Below are 22,296 nucleotides of genomic sequence, written 5' to 3'. Positions count from 1 at the left end.
CGTTTAGTGTAGGTATGTCAACTAAGAAAGCTCTTATATCTAGGTGGATTTCGGAAAAAATATGGAACATGCACCGAATGGGAAAGTATGGGTTGTCGTACCTAGTAATCCGTTCTATCACCTTGGCTAGGTTTACGTAATTGGCCATGGTGCTGAAAGTTCATCAGCTCACGAATCTTGGATGCAGGTACTATAAACATCATATCGTTTCTTTCTCATACGTGTATGCAATGCATTGCAGGGAGACAGCGTCTATCTAGCTCGCGGAACTCCCGATCCCCTTCAAATCAATAACGCGTCCGCGTGGGAATTCTACTCTGGTCTCGGTCCCGACGGCGTAGTGATTTGGTCGCCTTATCTCCATTACGCGGCACCGTTATTTACGTGGAAGAATCGCACTGGAGTCACTACTATGACGTAAGAAAAAATAAAGAGCGGATTGGGAATGCAAATTTGCGCTTATCAAGGTACGTGCCTGCTCTATATAAATACATCACGTGCGTCTCTACGCCAACATATTCGCCTTACACCGTGCGAGAGTTCGACACGTACTTCTTGGAGTCCGACAATATGATGGGGCCTTTCAGTCTCATAGCGTACATGGCAAAATTCGGACCCGAAGGTTAACAGGTGTACGAGCAAAATTTTTCGTTTTCTAATCTCTTTTTTTGCACAGCATACTTTGTAAACATTCCAAGCAAATTCGTTGGGACTAAAGTTGATAAGACAGGAAACGGGAGCTTTCTTGACTTCTACTTATCCTACTCTGCCAATTTTGCCATGGGAAGATCCCAACCCAATCCGCCTGCCTCTGGCTATCATTGGACTTTGCTTGAATCGCGTTTCAAGATTAAAGATACAGTGTAACTTCCACTCCGAGTAACCTATATGACCTATGGGCTTTTTTCATGCGTAGGTAAACGGTAGTTGTTGTCTTTATCATTTGGGCATGACATGCACAAGATAGACGCTCTTCACGTTGTACTAGGCACTATATACGTTCGAGAGTCTATACTACTAAGAGCAGCGGCCATCTTGGATGACGTCAGAATCTTTCGTTATAATCGCTAAGGCTCATTCGCTACGCCTTCTACCGCATTCTCTTGCGGTGCAAACATCTCCGACGATCCGCGCGGAGATGACTGGCCATCTCTTTTTTCTCAGACGACATCAGGCGCTCCCTCATGGGGTGCACAATGTCTGGTGCGTTTGTCTTCATTATGACGTCATACGGTACCACGCACTCTGAATTGCGTGTCTTTAAAGGAGGGGCCAGGAGACATACGCTACGCCTTATTTTGCACCGCAATAACGTGCAAGTATCGCGTAATAACGATTGAGCCATTCGCCAAAATCTCAGAGCGTATGATGTAATCTAAAAATGAGGTTTTTGGGAAGGCAAGCTTTGTAGGCTAAATAAGATCAGGGCCTCATCTTTGACTCTTAGGGTCTGTGATCACAGGATATCTGTGAACACAGGGGTATCTGTGATCACAGGGGTAGATGTACAGGATCGCATTTGGGGTACCTGTGTCGCGATCTGCTTACGTCTGCTTATCTTTTCTTTTACTCACACACACATGCGAGCAAGCCCGAAAAAGTACCGCCAGTGGACACAGGCTACGCCTTATTTGCACTGCAATAACGTGCAAATATCGCGATTGAGACATTCGCCAAAACCTCACGATATTAGAGATTGATTCTTGGGGCCTCAATAAGAATCAAAAATGGGGTCAAGATCTTTGATTTTTATGGCCACAAATACAATCAGCTTGCGTCTGCTTATCTTTGCTGACATATGCACATGCGAGTAAGGGAAAGTGTACTAAGCACACAATAGAGCTGAGACCCCCAACACTTATCTATTTTCCCGTGCGAAGCACGGGCACCAAAACGATTCTTAAGCCTTAAATACAAAATTGAAGCCCTAAACTTTGATTCTAAAGGCCTAAATAATAAATTGAGGGCCTAAACTTTGATTATAAGGGCCTCAATAGTAAATTCAGGACCTAAACTTTGATTCTCAAAGCCTAAAAAATAAATTGACGGCCTAAACTTTGATTCTAAGGACATAAATAATAAATTGAGGGCCTAAACTTTGATTCTGAGATCCTAAATAATAAATTGAGGGCCTAAACGTTGATTCTAAGAGCCTAAATAATAAATCGAGGGCCTAAACTTTGATTCTGAGAGCCTAAATAATAAATTGAGGGCCTAAACTTTGATTCTAAGAGCCTAAATAATAAATTCAGGGCCTAAACGTTGATTCTAAGAGCCTAAATAATAAATTGAGGGCCTAAACGTTGATTCTAAGAACCGAAATAATAAATTGAGGACCTAAACGTTGATTCTAAGGACCTAAATAATAAATTCAGGGCCTAAACTTTGATTCTAAGGGCATAAATAATAAATTCAGGGCCTAAACTTTGATTCTAAAAGCCTAAATAATAAATTGAGGGCCTAAATTTTGATTCTAAAGGCCTAAATAATAAATTGAGGGCCTAAACTTTGATTCTGAGAGCCTAAATAATAAATTGAAGACCTAAACTTTGATTCTGAGAGCCTAAATAATAAATTGAGGGCCTAAACCTTGATTATAAAGGCCTAAATAATAAATTGAGGGCCTAAACTTTGATTCTAAGAACCTGAATAATAAATCGAGGACCTAAACTTTGATTCAAAGGACCTAAATAATAAATTCAGGGCCTAAACTTTGATTCTAAAACCCTAAAAAATAAATTGAGGGCCTAAATTTTGATTCTAAAGGCCTAAATAATAAATTCAGGGCCTAAAATTTGATTCTATGAGCCTAAATAATAAATTGAGGGCCTAAATTTTGATTCTAAGGGCCTAAATAATAAATTGAGGGCCTAAACTTTGATTCTGAGAGCCTAAAGAATAAATTGAGGGCCTAAACCTTGATTCTAAGGGCCTAAATAATAAATTGAGGGCCTAAACTTTGATTCTGAGAGCCTAAATAATAAATTGAGGGCCTAAACTTTGATTCTATGAGCCTAAATAATAAATTGAGGGCCTAAACTTTGATTCTAAGAACCTGAATAATAAATTGAGGACCTAAACTTGGATTCTAAGGGCCTAAATAATAAATTCAGGGCCTGAACCTTGATTATAAGAGCCTAAATAATAAATTGAGGGCCTAAACTTTGATTCTGAGAGCCTAAATAATAAATTGAGAGCCAAAATTCTTAGGACCTAATTAATAAATTGAGGGCCTAAACTTTGATTATAAGAACCTGAATAATAAATTGAGGACCTAAACTTTGATTCTAAGGACCTAAATAATAAATTCAGGGCCTAAACTTTGATTCTAAGGACGTAAATAATAAATCCAGGGCCTAAACTTTGATTCTATGAGCCTAAATAATAAATTGAGGGCCTAAACTTTGATTCTGAGAGCCTAAATAATAAATTGAGAGCCTAAACTTTGATTCCGAGATCCTAAATAATAAATTGAGGGCCTAAACCTTGATACTAAGAGCCTAAATAATAAATTCAGGGCCTAAACTTTGATTCTAAGAACCTGAATAATAAATTGAGGGCCTAAACATTGATTCTAAGAGCCAAAATAATAAATTGAGGGCCTAAACTTTGATTCTAAGAGCCTAAATAATAAATGCAGGGCCTAAACTTTGATTCTGAGAGCCTAAATAATAAATTGAGGGCCAAAACTTTGATTCTGAGAGCCTAAATAATAAATTGAGGACCTAAACTTTGATTCTAAGAACCTAAATAATAAATTGAGGGCCTAAACTTTGATTCTAAGAGCCTAAAAAATAAATTGAGGGCCTAAACTTTGATTCTAAGGACGTAAATAATAAATCCAGGGCCTAAACTTTGATTCTATGAGCCTAAATAATAAATTGAGGGCCTAAACTTTGATTCTGAGAGCCTAAATAATAAATAGAGGGCCTAACTTTTGATTCCGAGAGCCTAAATAATAAATTGAGGGCCTAAACCTTGATTCTAAGGGCCTAAATAATAAACTCAGGGCCTAAACTTTGATTCTAAAGCCTAAATAATAAATTGAGGGCCAAAATTTTGATTCTAAAGGCCTAAATAATAAATTGAGAGCCTAAACTTTGATTCTGAGAGCCTAAATAATAAATTGAGGGCCTAAACTTTGATTCTAAGGACCTAAATAATAAAATCAGGGCCTAAACTTTGATTCTAAGGGCATAAATAATAAATTCAGGGCTTAAACTTTGATTCTAAAAACCTAAAAAATAAATTGAGGGCCTAAACGTTGATTCTAAGAACCTAAATAATAAATTGAGGAAATAAACTTTGATTCTAAGGACCTAAACAATAAAATCAGGGCCTAAACTTTGATTCTAAGGGCATAAATAATAAATTCAGGGCCTAAACTTTGATTCTAAAAACCTAAAAAATAAATTGAGGGCCTAAACTTTGATTCTAAGGACATAAATAATAAATCCAGGGCCTAAACTTTGATTCTATGCGCCTAAATAATAAATTGAGGGCCTAAATTTTGATTCTAAGAGCCTAAATAATAAATTGAGGGCCTCAACTTTGATTCTGAGAGCCTAAATAATAAATTCAGGGCCTAAACCTTGATTCTACAGGCCTAAATAATAAATTGAGGGCCTAACCTTTGATTCTAAGGGCCTAAATAATAAATTGAGGTCCTAAACCTTGAATCTTAGGTCCTAAATAACAACTTCAGGGCCTAAACTTTGATTCTAAGGACCTAAATAATAAGTTCAGGACCTAAACTTTGATTCTAAGGACCTAAATTACAAATTTAGGACTAAACTTTGATTCTAAGGGCCTAAATAATAAATTGAGGGCCTAAACTTTGATTCTGAGAGCCTAAATAATAAACTGAGGACCTAAACTTTGATTCTAAGGACCTAAATAATAAATTGAGGGCCTAAACTTTAATTCTAAGGGCCTAAATAATAAATTCAGGGCCTAAAATTTGTTAGGGCCTAAATAATAAATTGAGGGCCTAAACTTTGATTCTAAGGGCCTAAATAATAAATTGAGGGCCTAAACCTTGATTCTAAGGGCCTAAATAATAAATTAAGGTCCTAAACGTTGATTCTAAGAACCTAAATAATAAATTGAGGACCTAAACTTTGATTCTAAGGACCTAAATAATAAAATCAGGGCCTAAACTTTGATTCTAAGGGCATAAATAATAAATTCAGGGCCTAAACTTTGCTTCTAAAAACCTAAAAAATAAATTGAGGTCCTAAACGTTGATTCTAAGAACCTAAATAATAAATTGAGGACCTAAACTTTGATTCTAAGGACCTACATAATAAATTCAGGGCCTAAACTTTGATTCTAAAAGCCTAAATAATAAAATGAGGGCCTAAATTTTGAGTCTAAAGGCCTAAATAATAAATTGAGGGCCTAAACTTTGATTCTGAGAGCCTAAATAATAACTTGAGGGCCTAAACTCTGATTCTGAGAACCTAAATAATAAATTGAGGGCCTAAACTTTGATTCTGAAAGCCTAAATAATAAATTGAGAGCCTAAACTTTGATTCCGAGAGCCTAAATAATAAATTGAGGACCTAAATCTTGATTCTAAGGGCCTAAATAATAAATTCAGGGAATAAACTTTGATTCTGAAGCCTAAATAATAAATTGAGAGCCTAAATTTTGATTCTAAAGGCCTAAATAATAAATTGAAAGCCTAAACTTTGATTCTGAGAGCCTAAATAATAAATTGAGGGCCTAAACTTTGATTCTAAAAGCCTAAATAATAAATTGAGAGCCTAAACTTTGATTCCGAGAGCCTAAATAATAAATAGAGGGCCTAAACTTTGATTCTAAGGGCCTAAATAATAAATTCAGGGCCTAAACGTTGATTCTAAGAGCCTAAATAATAAATTGAGGGCCTAAACGTTGATTCTAAGAACCGAAATAATAAATTGAGGACCTAAACGTTGATTCTAAGGACCTAAATAATAAATTCAGGGCCTAAACTTTGATTCTCAAAGCCTAAAAAATAAATTGACGGCCTAAACTTTGATTCTAAGGACATAAATAATAAATTGAGGGCCTAAACTTTGATTCTGAGATCCTAAATAATAAATTGAGGGCCTAAACGTTGATTCTAAGAGCCTAAATAATAAATCGAGGGCCTAAACTTTGATTCTGAGAGCCTAAATAATAAATTGAGGGCCTAAACTTTGATTCTAAGAGCCTAAATAATAAATTCAGGGCCTAAACGTTGATTCTAAGAGCCTAAATAATAAATTGAGGGCCTAAACGTTGATTCTAAGAACCGAAATAATAAATTGAGGACCTAAACGTTGATTCTAAGGACCTAAATAATAAATTCAGGGCCTAAACTTTGATTCAAAGGACCTAAATAATAAATTCAGGGCCTAAACTTTGATTCTAAAACCCTAAAAAATAAATTGAGGGCCTAAATTTTGATTCTAAAGGCCTAAATAATAAATTCAGGGCCTAAAATTTGATTCTATGAGCCTAAATAATAAATTGAGGGCCTAAATTTTGATTCTAAGGGCCTAAATAATAAATTGAGGGCCTAAACGTTGATTCTAAGAGCCTAAATAATAAATTGAGGGCCTAAACTTTGATTCTAAGAGCCTAAAGAATAAATTGAGGGCCTAAACCTTGATTCTAAGGGCCTAAATAATAAATTGAGGGCCTAAACTTTGATTCTGAGAGCCTAAATAATAAATTGAGGGCCTAAACTTTGATTCTATGAGCCTAAATAATAAATTGAGGGCCTAAACTTTGATTCTAAAAGCCTAAATAATAAAATGAGGGCCTAAATTTTGAGTCTAAAGGCCTAAATAATAAATTGAGGGCCTAAACTTTGATTCTGAGAGCCTAAATAATAACTTGAGGGCCTAAACTCTGATTCTGAGAACCTAAATAATAAATTGAGGGCCTAAACTTTGATTCTGAAAGCCTAAATAATAAATTGAGAGCCTAAACTTTGATTCCGAGAGCCTAAATAATAAATTGAGGACCTAAATCTTGATTCTAAGGGCCTAAATAATAAATTCAGGGAATAAACTTTGATTCTGAAGCCTAAATAATAAATTGAGAGCCTAAATTTTGATTCTAAAGGCCTAAATAATAAATTGAAAGCCTAAACTTTGATTCTGAGAGCCTAAATAATAAATTGAGGGCCTAAACTTTGATTCTAAAAGCCTAAATAATAAATTGAGAGCCTAAACTTTGATTCCGAGAGCCTAAATAATAAATAGAGGGCCTAAACTTTGATTCTAAGGGCCTAAATAATAAATTCAGGGCCTAAACGTTGATTCTAAGAGCCTAAATAATAAATTGAGGGCCTAAACGTTGATTCTAAGAACCGAAATAATAAATTGAGGACCTAAACGTTGATTCTAAGGACCTAAATAATAAATTCAGGGCCTAAACTTTGATTCTCAAAGCCTAAAAAATAAATTGACGGCCTAAACTTTGATTCTAAGGACATAAATAATAAATTGAGGGCCTAAACTTTGATTCTGAGATCCTAAATAATAAATTGAGGGCCTAAACGTTGATTCTAAGAGCCTAAATAATAAATCGAGGGCCTAAACTTTGATTCTGAGAGCCTAAATAATAAATTGAGGGCCTAAACTTTGATTCTAAGAGCCTAAATAATAAATTCAGGGCCTAAACGTTGATTCTAAGAGCCTAAATAATAAATTGAGGGCCTAAACGTTGATTCTAAGAACCGAAATAATAAATTGAGGACCTAAACGTTGATTCTAAGGACCTAAATAATAAATTCAGGGCCTAAACTTTGATTCAAAGGACCTAAATAATAAATTCAGGGCCTAAACTTTGATTCTAAAACCCTAAAAAATAAATTGAGGGCCTAAATTTTGATTCTAAAGGCCTAAATAATAAATTCAGGGCCTAAAATTTGATTCTATGAGCCTAAATAATAAATTGAGGGCCTAAATTTTGATTCTAAGGGCCTAAATAATAAATTGAGGGCCTAAACGTTGATTCTAAGAGCCTAAATAATAAATTGAGGGCCTAAACTTTGATTCTAAGAGCCTAAAGAATAAATTGAGGGCCTAAACCTTGATTCTAAGGGCCTAAATAATAAATTGAGGGCCTAAACTTTGATTCTGAGAGCCTAAATAATAAATTGAGGGCCTAAACTTTGATTCTATGAGCCTAAATAATAAATTGAGGGCCTAAACTTTGATTCTAAGAACCTGAATAATAAATTGAGGACCTAAACTTGGATTCTAAGGGCCTAAATAATAAATTCAGGGCCTGAACCTTGATTATAAGAGCCTAAATAATAAATTGAGGGCCTAAACTTTGATTCTGAGAGCCTAAATAATAAATTGAGAACCTAAACTTTGATTCTAAGGACCTAAAAAATAAATTCAGGGCCTAAACTTTGATTCTATGAGCCTAAATAATAAATTGAGGACCTAAACTTTCATTCTAAGTACCTAAATAATAAATTGAGGGCCTAAACGTTGATTCTAAGAGCCTAAATAATAAAATGAGGGCCTAAACTTTGATTCTAAGAGCCTAAATAATAAATGCGGGGCCTAAACTTTGATTCTGAGAGCCTAAATAATAAATTGAGGGCCAAAACTTTGATTCTGAGAGCCTAAATAATAAATTGAGGACCTAAACTTTGATTCTAAGGACCTAAATAATAAATTCAGGGCCTAAACTTTGATTCTAAGAGCCTAAATAATAAATTGAGGGCCTAAACTTTGATTCCGAGAGCCTAAATAATAAATTGAGAGCCAAAATTCTTAGGACCTAATTAATAAATTGAGGGCCTAAACTTTGATTATAAGAACCTGAATAATAAATTGAGGACCTAAACTTTGATTCTAAGGACCTAAATAATAAATTCAAGGCCTAAACTTTGATTCTAAGGACGTAAATAATAAATCCAGGGCCTAAACTTTGATTCTATGAGCCTAAATAATAAATTGAGGGCCTAAACTTTGATTCTGAGAGCCTAAATAATAAATTGAGAGCCTAAACTTTGATTCCGAGATCCTAAATAATAAATTGAGGGCCTAAACCTTGATACTAAGAGCCTAAATAATAAATTCAGGGCCTAAACTTTGATTCTAAGAACCTGAATAATAAATTGAGGGCCTAAACATTGATTCTAAGAGCCAAAATAATAAATTGAGGGCCTAAACTTTGATTCTAAGAGCCTAAATAATAAATGCAGGGCCTAAACTTTGATTCTGAGAGCCTAAATAATAAATTGAGGGCCAAAACTTTGATTCTGAGAGCCTAAATAATAAATTGAGGACCTAAACTTTGATTCTAAGAACCTAAATAATAAATTGAGGGCCTAAACTTTGATTCTAAGAGCCTAAAAAATAAATTGAGGGCCTAAACTTTGATTCTAAGGACGTAAATAATAAATCCAGGGCCTAAACTTTGATTCTATGAGCCTAAATAATAAATTGAGGGCCTAAACTTTGATTCTGAGAGCCTAAATAATAAATAGAGGGCCTAACTTTTGATTCCGAGAGCCTAAATAATAAATTGAGGGCCTAAACCTTGATTCTAAGGGCCTAAATAATAAACTCAGGGCCTAAACTTTGATTCTAAAGCCTAAATAATAAATTGAGGGCCTAAATTTTGATTCTAAGGACCTAAATAATAAAATCAGGGCCTAAACTTTGATTCTAAGGGCATAAATAATAAATTCAGGGCTTAAACTTTGATTCTAAAAACCTAAAAAATAAATTGAGGGCCTAAACGTTGATTCTAAGAACCTAAATAATAAATTGAGGAAATAAACTTTGATTCTAAGGACCTAAACAATAAAATCAGGGCCTAAACTTTGATTCTAAGGGCATAAATAATAAATTCAGGGCCTAAACTTTGATTCTAAAAACCTAAAAAATAAATTGAGGGCCTAAACTTTGATTCTAAGGACATAAATAATAAATCCAGGGCCTAAACTTTGATTCTATGCGCCTAAATAATAAATTGAGGGCCTAAATTTTGATTCTAAGAGCCTAAATAATAAATTGAGGGCCTAAACTTTGATTCTGAGAGCCTAAATAATAAATTCAGGGCCTAAACCTTGATTCTACAGGCCTAAATAATAAATTGAGGGCCTAACCTTTGATTCTAAGGGCCTAAATAATAAATTGAGGTCCTAAACCTTGAATCTTAGGTCCTAAATAACAACTTCAGATCCTAAACTTTGATTCTAAGGACCTAAATAATAAGTTCAGGACCTAAACTTTGATTCTAAGGACCTAAATTACAAATTTAGGACTAAACTTTGATTCTAAGGGCCTAAATAATAAATTGAGGGCCTAAACTTTGATTCTGAGAGCCTAAATAATAAACTGAGGACCTAAACTTTGATTCTAAGGACCTAAATAATAAATTGAGGGCCTAAACTTTGATTCTAAGGGCCTAAATAATAAATTCAGGGCCTAAAATTTGTTAGGGCCTAAATAATAAATTGAGGGCCTAAACTTTGATTCTAAGGGCCTAAATAATAAATTGAGGGCCTAAACCTTGATTCTAAGGGCCTAAATAATAAATTGAGGTCCTAAACGTTGATTCTAAGAACCTAAATAATAAATTGAGGACCTAAACTTTGATTCTAAGGACCTAAATAATAAAATCAGGGCCTAAACTTTGATTCTAAGGGCATAAATAATAAATTCAGGGCCTAAACTTTGCTTCTAAAAACCTAAAAAATAAATTGAGGTCCTAAACGTTGATTCTAAGAACCTAAATAATAAATTGAGGACCTAAACTTTGATTCTAAGGACCTACATAATAAATTCAGGGCCTAAACTTTGATTCTAAAAGCCTAAATAATAAAATGAGGGCCTAAATTTTGAGTCTAAAGGCCTAAATAATAAATTGAGGGCCTAAACTTTGATTCTGAGAGCCTAAATAATAACTTGAGGGCCTAAACTTTGATTCTGAGAACCTAAATAATAAATTGAGGGCCTAAACTTTGATTCTGAAAGCCTAAATAATAAATTGAGAGCCTAAACTTTGATTCCGAGAGCCTAAATAATAAATTGAGGACCTAAATCTTGATTCTAAGGGCCTAAATAATAAATTCAGGGAATAAACTTTGATTCTGAAGCCTAAATAATAAATTGAGAGCCTAAATTTTGATTCTAAAGGCCTAAATAATAAATTGAAAGCCTAAACTTTGATTCTGAGAGCCTAAATAATAAATTGAGGGCCTAAACTTTGATTCTAAAAGCCTAAATAATAAATTGAGGGCCTAAACTTTGATTCCGAGAGCCTAAATAATAAATAGAGGGCCTAAACTTTGATTCTAAGGGCCTAAATAATAAATTCAGGGCCTAAACTTTGAGAGCCTAAATAATAAATTGAGGGCCTAAATCTTGATTCTAAGGGCCTAAATAATAAATTCAGGGAATAAACTTTGATTCTGAAGCCTAAATAATAAATTGAGGGCCTAAATTTTGATTCTAAAGGCATAAATAATAAATTGAGGGCCTAAACTTTGATTCTAAAAGCCTAAATAATAAATTGAGGGCCTAAACTTTGATTCCGAGAGCCTAAATAATAAATAGAGGGCCTAAACTTTGATTCTAAGGGCCTAAATAATAAATTCAGGGCCTAAACTTTGAGAGCCTAAATAATAAATTGAGGGCCTAAATCTTGATTCTAAGGGCCTAAATAATAAATTCAGGGAATAAACTTTGATTCTGAAGCCTAAATAATAAATTGAGGGCCTAAACTTTGATTCTGAAAGCCTAAATAATAAATTGAGAGCCTAAACTTTGATTCCGAGAGCCTAAATAATAAATTGAGGACCTAAATCTTGATTCTAAGGGCCTAAATAATAAATTCAGGGAATAAACTTTGATTCTGAAGCCTAAATAATAAATTGAGAGCCTAAATTTTGATTCTAAAGACCTAAATAATAAATTGAAAGCCTAAACTTTGATTCTGAGAGCCTAAATAATAAATTGAGGGCCTAAACTTTGATTCTAAAAGCCTAAATAATAAATTGAGGGCCTAAACTTTGATTCCGAGAGCCTAAATAATAAATAGAGGGCCTAAACTTTGATTTTAAGGGCCTAAATAATAAATTCAGGGCCTAAACTTTGAGAGCCTAAATAATAAATTGAGGGCCTAAATCTTGATTCTAAGGGCCTAAATAATAAATTCAGGGAATAAACTTTGATTCTGAAGCCTAAATAATAAATTGAGGGCCTAAATTTTGATTCTAAAGGCATAAATAATAAATTGAAAGCCTAAACTTTGATTCTGAGAGCCTAAATAATAAATTGAGGGCCTAAACTTTGATTCCAAAAGCTTAAATAAAAAATTGAGGGCCTAAACTTTGATTCCGAGAGCCTAAATAATAAATTGAGGGCCTAAACTTTGATTCTAAGGGCCTAAATAATAAATTGAGGGCCTAAACCTTGATTATAAGAGCCTAAATAATAAATTGAGGGCCTAAACTTTGATTCTAAGAGTCTAAATAATAAATTGAGGACCTAAACTTTCATTCTAAGTACCTAAATAATAAATTGAGGGCCTAAACTTTGATTCTGAGAGCCTAAAGAATAAATTGAGGTCCTAAACCTTGATTCTAAGGGCCTAAATAATAAATTCAGGGCCTAAACTTTGATTCTAAAAGCCTAAATAATAAATTGAGGGCCTAAATTTTGATTCTAAAGGCCTAAATAATAAATTGAGAGCCTAAACTTTGATTCTGAGAGCCTAAATAATAAATTGAGGGCCTAAACGTTGATTCTAAGAACCTAAATAATAAATTGAGGACCTAAACTTTGATTCTAAGGACCGAAATAATAAATTCAGGGCCTAAACTTTGATTCTAAGGGCATAAATAATAAATTCAGGGCTTAAACTTTGATTCTGAAAGCCTAAATAATAAAATGAGGGCCTAAATTTTGAGTCTAAGGGCCTAAATAATAAATTGAGAGCCTAAACTTTGATTCTGAGAACCTAAATAATAAATTGAGGGCCTAAACTTTGATTCTGAAAGCCTAACTAATAAATTGAGGGCCTAAATCTTGATTCTAAGGGCCTAAATAATAAATTCAGGGAATAAACTTTGATTCTGAAGCCTAAATAATAAATTGAGGGCCTAAATTTTGATTCTAAAGGCATAAATAATAAATTGAAAGCCTAAACTTTGATTCTGAGAGCCTAAATAATAAATTGAGGGCCTAAACTTTGATACTAAAAGCCTAAATAATAAATTGAGGACCTAAATTTTGATTGTAAAGGCCTAAATAATAAATTGAGAGCCTAAACTTTGATTCCGAGAGCCTAAATAATAAATTGAGAACCTAAACTTTGATTCGGAGAGCCTAAAGAATAAATTGAGGGCCTAAACCTTGATTCTAGGGGCCTAAATAATAAATTCAGCGCCTAAACTTTGATACTAAAAGCCTAAATAATAAATTGAGGACCTAAATTTTGATTCTAAAGGCCTAAATAATAAATTGAGAGCCTAAACTTTGATTCCGAGAGCCTAAATAATAAATTGAGAAACTAAACTTTGATTCTAAGAGCCTAAATAATAAATTCAGGGCCTAAACTTTGATTCGGAGAGCCTAAATAATAAATTGAGGGCATAAACTTTGATTCCGAGAGCCTAAATACTAAATTGAGGGCCTAAACCTTGATTCTAAGAGCCTAAATAATAAATTCAGGGCCTAAACTTTGATTCTGAGAGCCTAAATAATAATTTCAGGGACTAAACTTTGATTCTGAGAGCCTAAGAAATAAATTGAGGACCTAAACTTTGATTCTAAGGACCTAAATATTAAATTCAGGGCCTAAACTTTGATTCTAAGAACCTAAATAATAAATTGAGGACCTAAACTTTGATTCTAAGGACCTAAATAATAAAATCAGGGCCTAAACTTTGATTCTAAGGGCATAAATAATAAATTCAGGGCCTAAACTTTGCTTCTAAAAACCTAAAAAATAAATTGAGGTCCTAAACGTTGATTCTAAGAACCTAAATAATAAATTGAGGACCTAAACTTTGATTCTAAGGACCTACATAATAAATTCAGGGCCTAAACTTTGATTCTAAAAGCCTAAATAATAAAATGAGGGCCTAAATTTTGAGTCTAAAGGCCTAAATAATAAATTGAGGGCCTAAACTTTGATTCTGAGAGCCTAAATAATAACTTGAGGGCCTAAACTCTGATTCTGAGAACCTAAATAATAAATTGAGGGCCTAAACTTTGATTCTGAAAGCCTAAATAATAAATTGAGAGCCTAAACTTTGATTCCGAGAGCCTAAATAATAAATTGAGGACCTAAATCTTGATTCTAAGGGCCTAAATAATAAATTCAGGGAATAAACTTTGATTCTGAAGCCTAAATAATAAATTGAGAGCCTAAATTTTGATTCTAAAGGCCTAAATAATAAATTGAAAGCCTAAACTTTGATTCTGAGAGCCTAAATAATAAATTGAGGGCCTAAACTTTGATTCTAAAAGCCTAAATAATAAATTGAGAGCCTAAACTTTGATTCCGAGAGCCTAAATAATAAATAGAGGGCCTAAACTTTGATTCTAAGGGCCTAAATAATAAATTCAGGGCCTAAACGTTGATTCTAAGAGCCTAAATAATAAATTGAGGGCCTAAACGTTGATTCTAAGAACCGAAATAATAAATTGAGGACCTAAACGTTGATTCTAAGGACCTAAATAATAAATTCAGGGCCTAAACTTTGATTCTCAAAGCCTAAAAAATAAATTGACGGCCTAAACTTTGATTCTAAGGACATAAATAATAAATTGAGGGCCTAAACTTTGATTCTGAGATCCTAAATAATAAATTGAGGGCCTAAACGTTGATTCTAAGAGCCTAAATAATAAATCGAGGGCCTAAACTTTGATTCTGAGAGCCTAAATAATAAATTGAGGGCCTAAACTTTGATTCTAAGAGCCTAAATAATAAATTCAGGGCCTAAACGTTGATTCTAAGAGCCTAAATAATAAATTGAGGGCCTAAACGTTGATTCTAAGAACCGAAATAATAAATTGAGGACCTAAACGTTGATTCTAAGGACCTAAATAATAAATTCAGGGCCTAAACTTTGATTCAAAGGACCTAAATAATAAATTCAGGGCCTAAACTTTGATTCTAAAACCCTAAAAAATAAATTGAGGGCCTAAATTTTGATTCTAAAGGCCTAAATAATAAATTCAGGGCCTAAAATTTGATTCTATGAGCCTAAATAATAAATTGAGGGCCTAAATTTTGATTCTAAGGGCCTAAATAATAAATTGAGGGCCTAAACGTTGATTCTAAGAGCCTAAATAATAAATTGAGGGCCTAAACTTTGATTCTAAGAGCCTAAAGAATAAATTGAGGGCCTAAACCTTGATTCTAAGGGCCTAAATAATAAATTGAGGGCCTAAACTTTGATTCTGAGAGCCTAAATAATAAATTGAGGGCCTAAACTTTGATTCTATGAGCCTAAATAATAAATTGAGGGCCTAAACTTTGATTCTAAGAACCTGAATAATAAATTGAGGACCTAAACTTGGATTCTAAGGGCCTAAATAATAAATTCAGGGCCTGAACCTTGATTATAAGAGCCTAAATAATAAATTGAGGGCCTAAACTTTGATTCTGAGAGCCTAAATAATAAATTGAGAACCTAAACTTTGATTCTAAGGACCTAAAAAATAAATTCAGGGCCTAAACTTTGATTCTATGAGCCTAAATAATAAATTGAGGACCTAAACTTTCATTCTAAGTACCTAAATAATAAATTGAGGGCCTAAACGTTGATTCTAAGAGCCTAAATAATAAAATGAGGGCCTAAACTTTGATTCTAAGAGCCTAAATAATAAATGCGGGGCCTAAACTTTGATTCTGAGAGCCTAAATAATAAATTGAGGGCCAAAACTTTGATTCTGAGAGCCTAAATAATAAATTGAGGACCTGAACTTTGATTCTAAGGACCTAAATAATAAATTCAGGGCCTAAACTTTGATTCTAAGAGCCTAAATAATAAATTGAGGGCCTAAACTTTGATTCCGAGAGCCTAAATAATAAATTGAGAGCCAAAATTCTTAGGACCTAATTAATAAATTGAGGGCCTAAACTTTGATTATAAGAACCTGAATAATAAATTGAGGACCTAAACTTTGATTCTAAGGACCTAAATAATAAATTCAGGGCCTAAACTTTGATTCTAAGGACGTAAATAATAAATCCAGGGCCTAAACTTTGATTCTATGAGCCTAAATAATAAATTGAGGGCCTAAACTTTGATTCTGAGAGCCTAAATAATAAATTGAGAGCCTAAACTTTGATTCCGAGATCCTAAATAATAAATTGAGGGCCTAAACCTTGATACTAAGAGCCTAAATAATAAATTCAGGGCCTAAACTTTGATTCTAAGAACCTGAATAATAAACTGAGGGCCTAAACATTGATTCTAAGAACCAAAATAATAAATTGAGGGCCTAAACTTTGATTCTAAGAGCCTAAATAATAATTTCAGGGACTAAACTTTGATTCTGAGAGCCTAAGAAATAAATTGAGGACCTAAACTTTGATTCTAAGGACCTAAATATTAAATTCAGGGCCTAAACTTTGATTCTAAGGGCCTAAATAATAAATTGAGGGCCTAAACTTTGATTCTAAGAGCCTAAAAAAAAAATTGAGAACCTAAACTTTAATTCAAAGTACCTAAATAATAAATTGGGGGCCTAAACTTTGATTCGGAGAGCCTAAATAATAAATTGAGGGCATAAACTTTGATTCCGAGAGCCTAAATACTAAATTGAGGGCCTAAACCTTGATTCTAAGAGCCTAAATAATAAATTCAGGGCCTAAACTTTGATTCTGAGAGCCTAAATAATAATTTCAGGGACTAAACTTTGATTCTGAGAGCCTAAGAAATAAATTGAGGACCTAAACTTTGATTCTAAGGACCTAAATATTAAATTCAGGGCCTAAACTTTGATTCTAAGGGCCTAAATAATAAATTGAGGGCCTAAACTTTGATTCTAAGAGCCTAAATAATAAATTGAGAACCTAAACTTTAATTCAAAGTACCTAAATAATAAATTGGGGGCCTAAACTTTGATTCTGAGAGCCTAAAGAATAAATTGAGGGCCTAAACCTTGATTCTAAAGGCCTAAATAATAAACTGAGGACCTAAACTTTGATTCTGAGAGCCTAAATAATAAATTGAGGACCTAAACTTTGATTCTAAGGACCTAAATAATAAATTCAGGGCCTAAACTTTGATTCTAAGAGCCTAAATAATAAATTCAGGGCCTAAACTTTGATTCTGAGAGCCTAAATAATAAATTGAGGGCCTAAACGTTGATTCTAAGAACCTAAATAATAAATTGAGGACCTAAACTTTGATTCTAAGGACGTAAATAATAAATTGAGGGCCTAAACTTTGATTCTGAGAGCCTAATTAATATATTGAGGGCCTAAACTTTGATTCTGAGAGCCTAAATAATAAATTCAGGGCCTAAACCTTGATTCTACAGGCCTAAATAACAACTTGAGGGCCTAAACTTTGATTCTAAGGACCTAAATAATAAATTCAGGGCCTAAACTTTGTTAGGGCCTAAATAATAAATTGAGGGCCTAAACTTTGATTCTAAGGACCTAAATAATAAATTGAGGGCCTAAATTTTGATTCTAAGGACCTAAATTTATATAAATTCAGGGCCTAAACCTTGATTCTTAGGGCCTAAATAATAATTTGATGGCCTAAACTTTGATTCTAAGGACCTAAATAATAAATTGAGGGCCTAAACTTTGATTCGGAGAGCCTAAATAATAAATTGAGGGCCTAAACCTTGATTCTATGGGCCTAAATAATAAATTCAGGGCCTAAACTTTGATTCTGAGAGCCTAAATAATAAATTGAGGGCCAAAACTTTGATACTAAAAGCCTAAATAATAAATTGAGGACCTAAATTTTGATTCTAAAGGCCTAAATAATAAATTGAGAGCCTAAACTTTGATTCCGAGAGCCTAAATAATAAATTGAGAACCTAAACTTTGATTCGGAGAGCCTAAAGAATAAATTGAGGGCCTAAACCTTGATTCTAGGGGCCTAAATAATAAATTCAGGGCCTAAACTTTGATACTAAAAGCCTAAATAATAAATTGAGGACCTAAATTTTGATTGTAAAGGCCTAAATAATAAATTGAGAGCCTAAACTTTGATTCCGAGAGCCTAAATAATAAATTGAGAACCTAAACTTTGATTCGGAGAGCCTAAAGAATAAATTGAGGGCCTAAACTTTGATTCTAAGGGCCTAAATAATTAATTCAGGGCCTAAAATTTGTTAGGGCCTAAATAATAAATTGAGGGCCTAAACTTTGATTCTAAGGACCTAAATAATAAATTCAGGGCCTAAACTTTGATTCTAAGGACCTAAATTTATATACATTCAGGGCCTAAACCTTGATTCTTAGGGCCTAAATAATAATTTCAGGGCCTAAACATTGCCTAAATAATAAATTGAGGGCCTAAACGTTGATTCTAAGAGCCTAAATAATAAATTCAGGGCCTAAACGTTGATTCTAAGAGCCTAAATAATAAATTCAGGGCCTAAACTTTGATTCTGAGAGCCTAAATAATAGATTGAGGGCCTAAACTTTGATTCTGAGAGCCTAAATAATAAATTGAGGGCCTAAACTTTGATTCTAAGGACCTAAATAATAAATTCAAGGCCTAAACGTTGATTATAAGAGCCTAAATAATAAATTGAGAGCCTAAACTTTGATTCTAAGAGCCTAAATAATAAATTGAGGAAATAAACTTTCATTCTAAGTACCTAAATAATAAATTGAGGGCCTAAACTTTGATTCCGAGAGCCTAAAGAATAAATTGAGGTCCTAAACCTTGATTCTAAGGGCCTAAATAATAAATTCAGGGCCTAAACTTTGATTCTAAAAGCCTCAATAATAAATTGAGGGCCTAAATTTTGATTCTAAAGGCCTAAATAATAAATTGAGAGCCTCGCCTTTGATTCTGAGAGCCTAAATAATAAATTGAGGGCCTAAACGTTGATTCTAAGAACCTAAATAATAAATTGAGGACCTAAACTTTGATTATAAGGACCTAAATAATAAATTCAGGGCCTAAACTTTGATTCTAAGGGCATAAATAATAAATTCAGGGCCTAAACTTTGATTCAAAAAGCCTAAATAATAAAATGAGGGCCTAAATTTTGAGTCTAAAGGCCTAAATAATAAATTGAGGGCCTAAACTTTGATTCTAACGGCCTAAATAATAAATTCAGGGCCTAAACTTAGATTCCGAGAGCCTAAATAATAAATTGAAAGCCTAAATCCTGATTCTAAGGGCCTAAATAATAAATTCAGGGAATAAACTTTGATTCTGAAGCCTAAATAATAAATTGAGGGCCTAAATTTTGATTCTAAAGGCCTAAATAATAAATTCAAAGCCTAAACTTTGATTCTGAGAGCCTAAATAATAAATTGAGGGCCTAAACTTTGATTCTAAAATCCTAAATAATAAATTGAGAGCCTAAACTTTGATTCCGAGAGCCTAAATAATAAATTGAGGGCCTAAACTTTGATTCTAAGGGCCTAAATAATAAATTCAGGGCCTAAAATTTGTTAGGGCCTAAATAATAAATTGAGGACCTAAACTTTGATTCTAAGAACCTAAATAATAAATTGAGGGCCTAAATTTTGATTCTAAAGGCCTAAATAATAAATTCAAAGCCTAAACTTTGATTCTGAGAGCCTAAATAATAAATTGAGAACCTAAACTTTGATTCGGAGAGCCTAAAGAATAAATTGAGGGCCTAAACTTTGATTCTAAGGGCCTAAATAATTAATTCAGGGCCTAAAATTTGTTAGGGCCTAAATAATAAATTGAGGGCCTAAACTTTGATTCTAAGGACCTAAATAATAAATTGAGGGCCTAAACTTTGATTCTAAGGACCTAAATAATAAATTCAAGGCCTAAACGTTGATTATAAGAGCCTAAATAATAAATTGAGAGCCTAAACTTTGATTCTAAGAGCCTAAATAATAAATTGAGGAAATAAACTTTCATTCTAAGTACCTAAATAATAAATTGAGGGCCTAAACTTTGATTCCGAGAGCCTAAAGAATAAATTGAGGTCCTAAACCTTGATTCTAAGGGCCTAAATAATAAATTCAGGGCCTAAACTTTGATTCTAAAAGCCTCAATAATAAATTGAGGGCCTAAATTTTGATTCTAAAGGCCTAAATAATAAATTGAGAGCCTACACTTTGATTCTGAGAGCCTAAATAATAAATTGAGGGCCTAAACGTTGATTCTAAGAACCTAAATAATAAATTGAGGACCTAAACTTTGATTATAAGGACCTAAATAATAAATTCAGGGCCTAAACTTTGATTCTAAGGGCATAAATAATAAATTCAGGGCCTAAACTTTGATTCAAAAAGCCTAAATAATAAAATGAGGGCCTAAATTTTGAGTCTAAAGGCCTAAATAATAAATTGAGGGCCTAAACTTTGATTCTAACGGCCTAAATAATAAATTCAGGGCCTAAACTTAGATTCCGAGAGCCTAAATAATAAATTGAAAGCCTAAATCCTGATTCTAAGGGCCTAAATAATAAATTCAGGGAATAAACTTTGATTCTGAAGCCTAAATAATAAATTGAGGGCCTAAATTTTGATTCTAAAGGCCTAAATAATAAATTCAAAGCCTAAACTTTGATTCTGAGAGCCTAAATAATAAATTGAGGGCCTAAACTTTGATTCTAAAATCCTAAATAATAAATTGAGGGCCTAAACTTTGATTCCGAGAGCCTAAATAATAAATTGAGGGCCTAAACCTTGATTCTAAGGACCTAAATAATAAATTCAGGGCCTAAACTTTGATTCTAAAGCCTAAATAATAAATTGAGGGCCTAAATTTTGATTCTAAAGGCCTAAATAATAAATTGAGAGCCGAAACTTTGATTCTGAGAGCCTAAATAATAAATTGAGGGCCTAAACTTTGGTTCTAAAGGCCTAAATAATAAATTGAGGGCCTAAACTTTGATTCTAAGGGCCTAAATAATAAATTCAGGGCCTAAAATTTGTTAGGGCCTAAATAATAAATTGAGGGCCTAAACTTTGATTCTAAGGACCTAAATTTATATAAATTCAGGGCCTAAACTTTGATTCTTAGGGCCTAAATAATAATTTGAGGGCCTAAACTTTGATTCTAAAAGCCTAAATAATAAATTCAGGGCCTAAACTTTGATTCTGAGAGCCTAAATAATAAATTGAGGGCCTAAACTTTGATTCTGAGAGCCTAAATAATAAATTGAGAACCTAAACTTTGATTCTAAGGACCTAAATAATAAATTCAGGGCCTAAACTTTGATTCTAAGGGCCTAAATAATAAATTCAGGGCCTAAACTTTGATTCTATGAGCCTAAATAATAAATTGAGGACCTAAACTTTCATTCTAAGTACCTAAATAATAAATTGAGGGCCTAAACGTTGATTCTAAGAGCCTAAATAATAAATTGAGGGCCTAAACTTTGATTCTAAGAGCCTAAATAATAAATGCAGGGCCTAAACTTTGATTCTAAGGGCCTAAATAATAAATTCAGGGCCTAAACTTTGATTCTATGAGCCTAAATAATAAATTGAGGACCTAAACTTTGATTCTAAGGACCTAAATAATAAATTGAGGGCCTAAACTTTGATTCTAAGGGCCTAAATAATAAATTCAGGGCCTAAACTTTGTTAGGGCCTAAATAATAAATTGAGGGCCTAAACTTTGATTCTAAGGACCTAAATAATAAATTGAGGGCCTAAACTTTGATTCTAAGGACCTAAATTTATATAAATTCAGGGCCTAAACCTTGATTCTTAGGGCCTAAATAATAATTTGATGGCCTAAACTTTGATTCTAAGGACCTAAATAATAAATTCAGGGCCTAAACTTTGATTCTAAAGACCTAAATTATAAATTTAGGACTAAACTTTGATTCTAAGGGCCTAAATAATAAACTGCATTTTTCCGTGCGAAGCACGGGCACCAAAACTAGTAGCTACAAACTCTGAGGCCCCTTTAGGGTACAGAGGCTACGCGACAGTAAAAACGGTCAGCTAATGTGCCTACCTGATCTATTTTTCTGCCTTGACCGAGTAGTGGGTTCTGAATAGTTTCTCTTCGACTGCATGATGCGCTAGGCGCGGCACCGAGTGATTGAGCTGATTGCCCGCGTCAGGTGAGGTGCTCTAAGACAACAGCTCTAGGTTTCCAGACTCTCCCGTCTCCTGAAATGTCGCGTTTAG

At 33.4% G+C, this 22,296-nt stretch overlaps 1 protein-coding gene and 1 long non-coding RNA gene across 2 annotated transcripts in view; one reads left to right on the top strand and one right to left on the bottom strand.

The window, feature by feature from the left end:
* Positions 1-1,008, top strand: part of LOC136196338 (uncharacterized) — a 2,564-nt gene extending 1,556 nt beyond the window's left edge. The window contains exons 10-14 of the mRNA XM_065985870.1: positions 44-85; positions 131-187; positions 242-417; positions 468-622; positions 677-1,008. Of these exons, the coding sequence (XP_065841942.1) occupies positions 44-85; positions 131-187; positions 242-417; positions 468-622; positions 677-867 (621 nt within the window). The 3' untranslated portion in view covers positions 868-1,008. The remainder of the gene's footprint in view (positions 1-43; positions 86-130; positions 188-241; positions 418-467; positions 623-676) is intronic.
* LOC136196341 (uncharacterized) overlaps positions 1-22,296 on the bottom strand; it is a 26,455-nt gene extending 4,159 nt beyond the window's left edge. Inside the window, exon 1 of the long non-coding RNA XR_010672138.1 lies at positions 22,121-22,296. This is a non-coding gene — a long non-coding RNA (uncharacterized lncRNA). The remainder of the gene's footprint in view (positions 1-22,120) is intronic.

This window comes from Oscarella lobularis, chromosome 15 (assembly GCF_947507565.1).
Source record: "Oscarella lobularis chromosome 15, ooOscLobu1.1, whole genome shotgun sequence".
NCBI lineage: Eukaryota > Metazoa > Porifera > Homoscleromorpha > Homosclerophorida > Oscarellidae > Oscarella > Oscarella lobularis.
The sequence above is the reverse complement of the archived record's forward strand: the minus strand, read 5'-3'. Positions and strand labels throughout refer to the sequence as shown.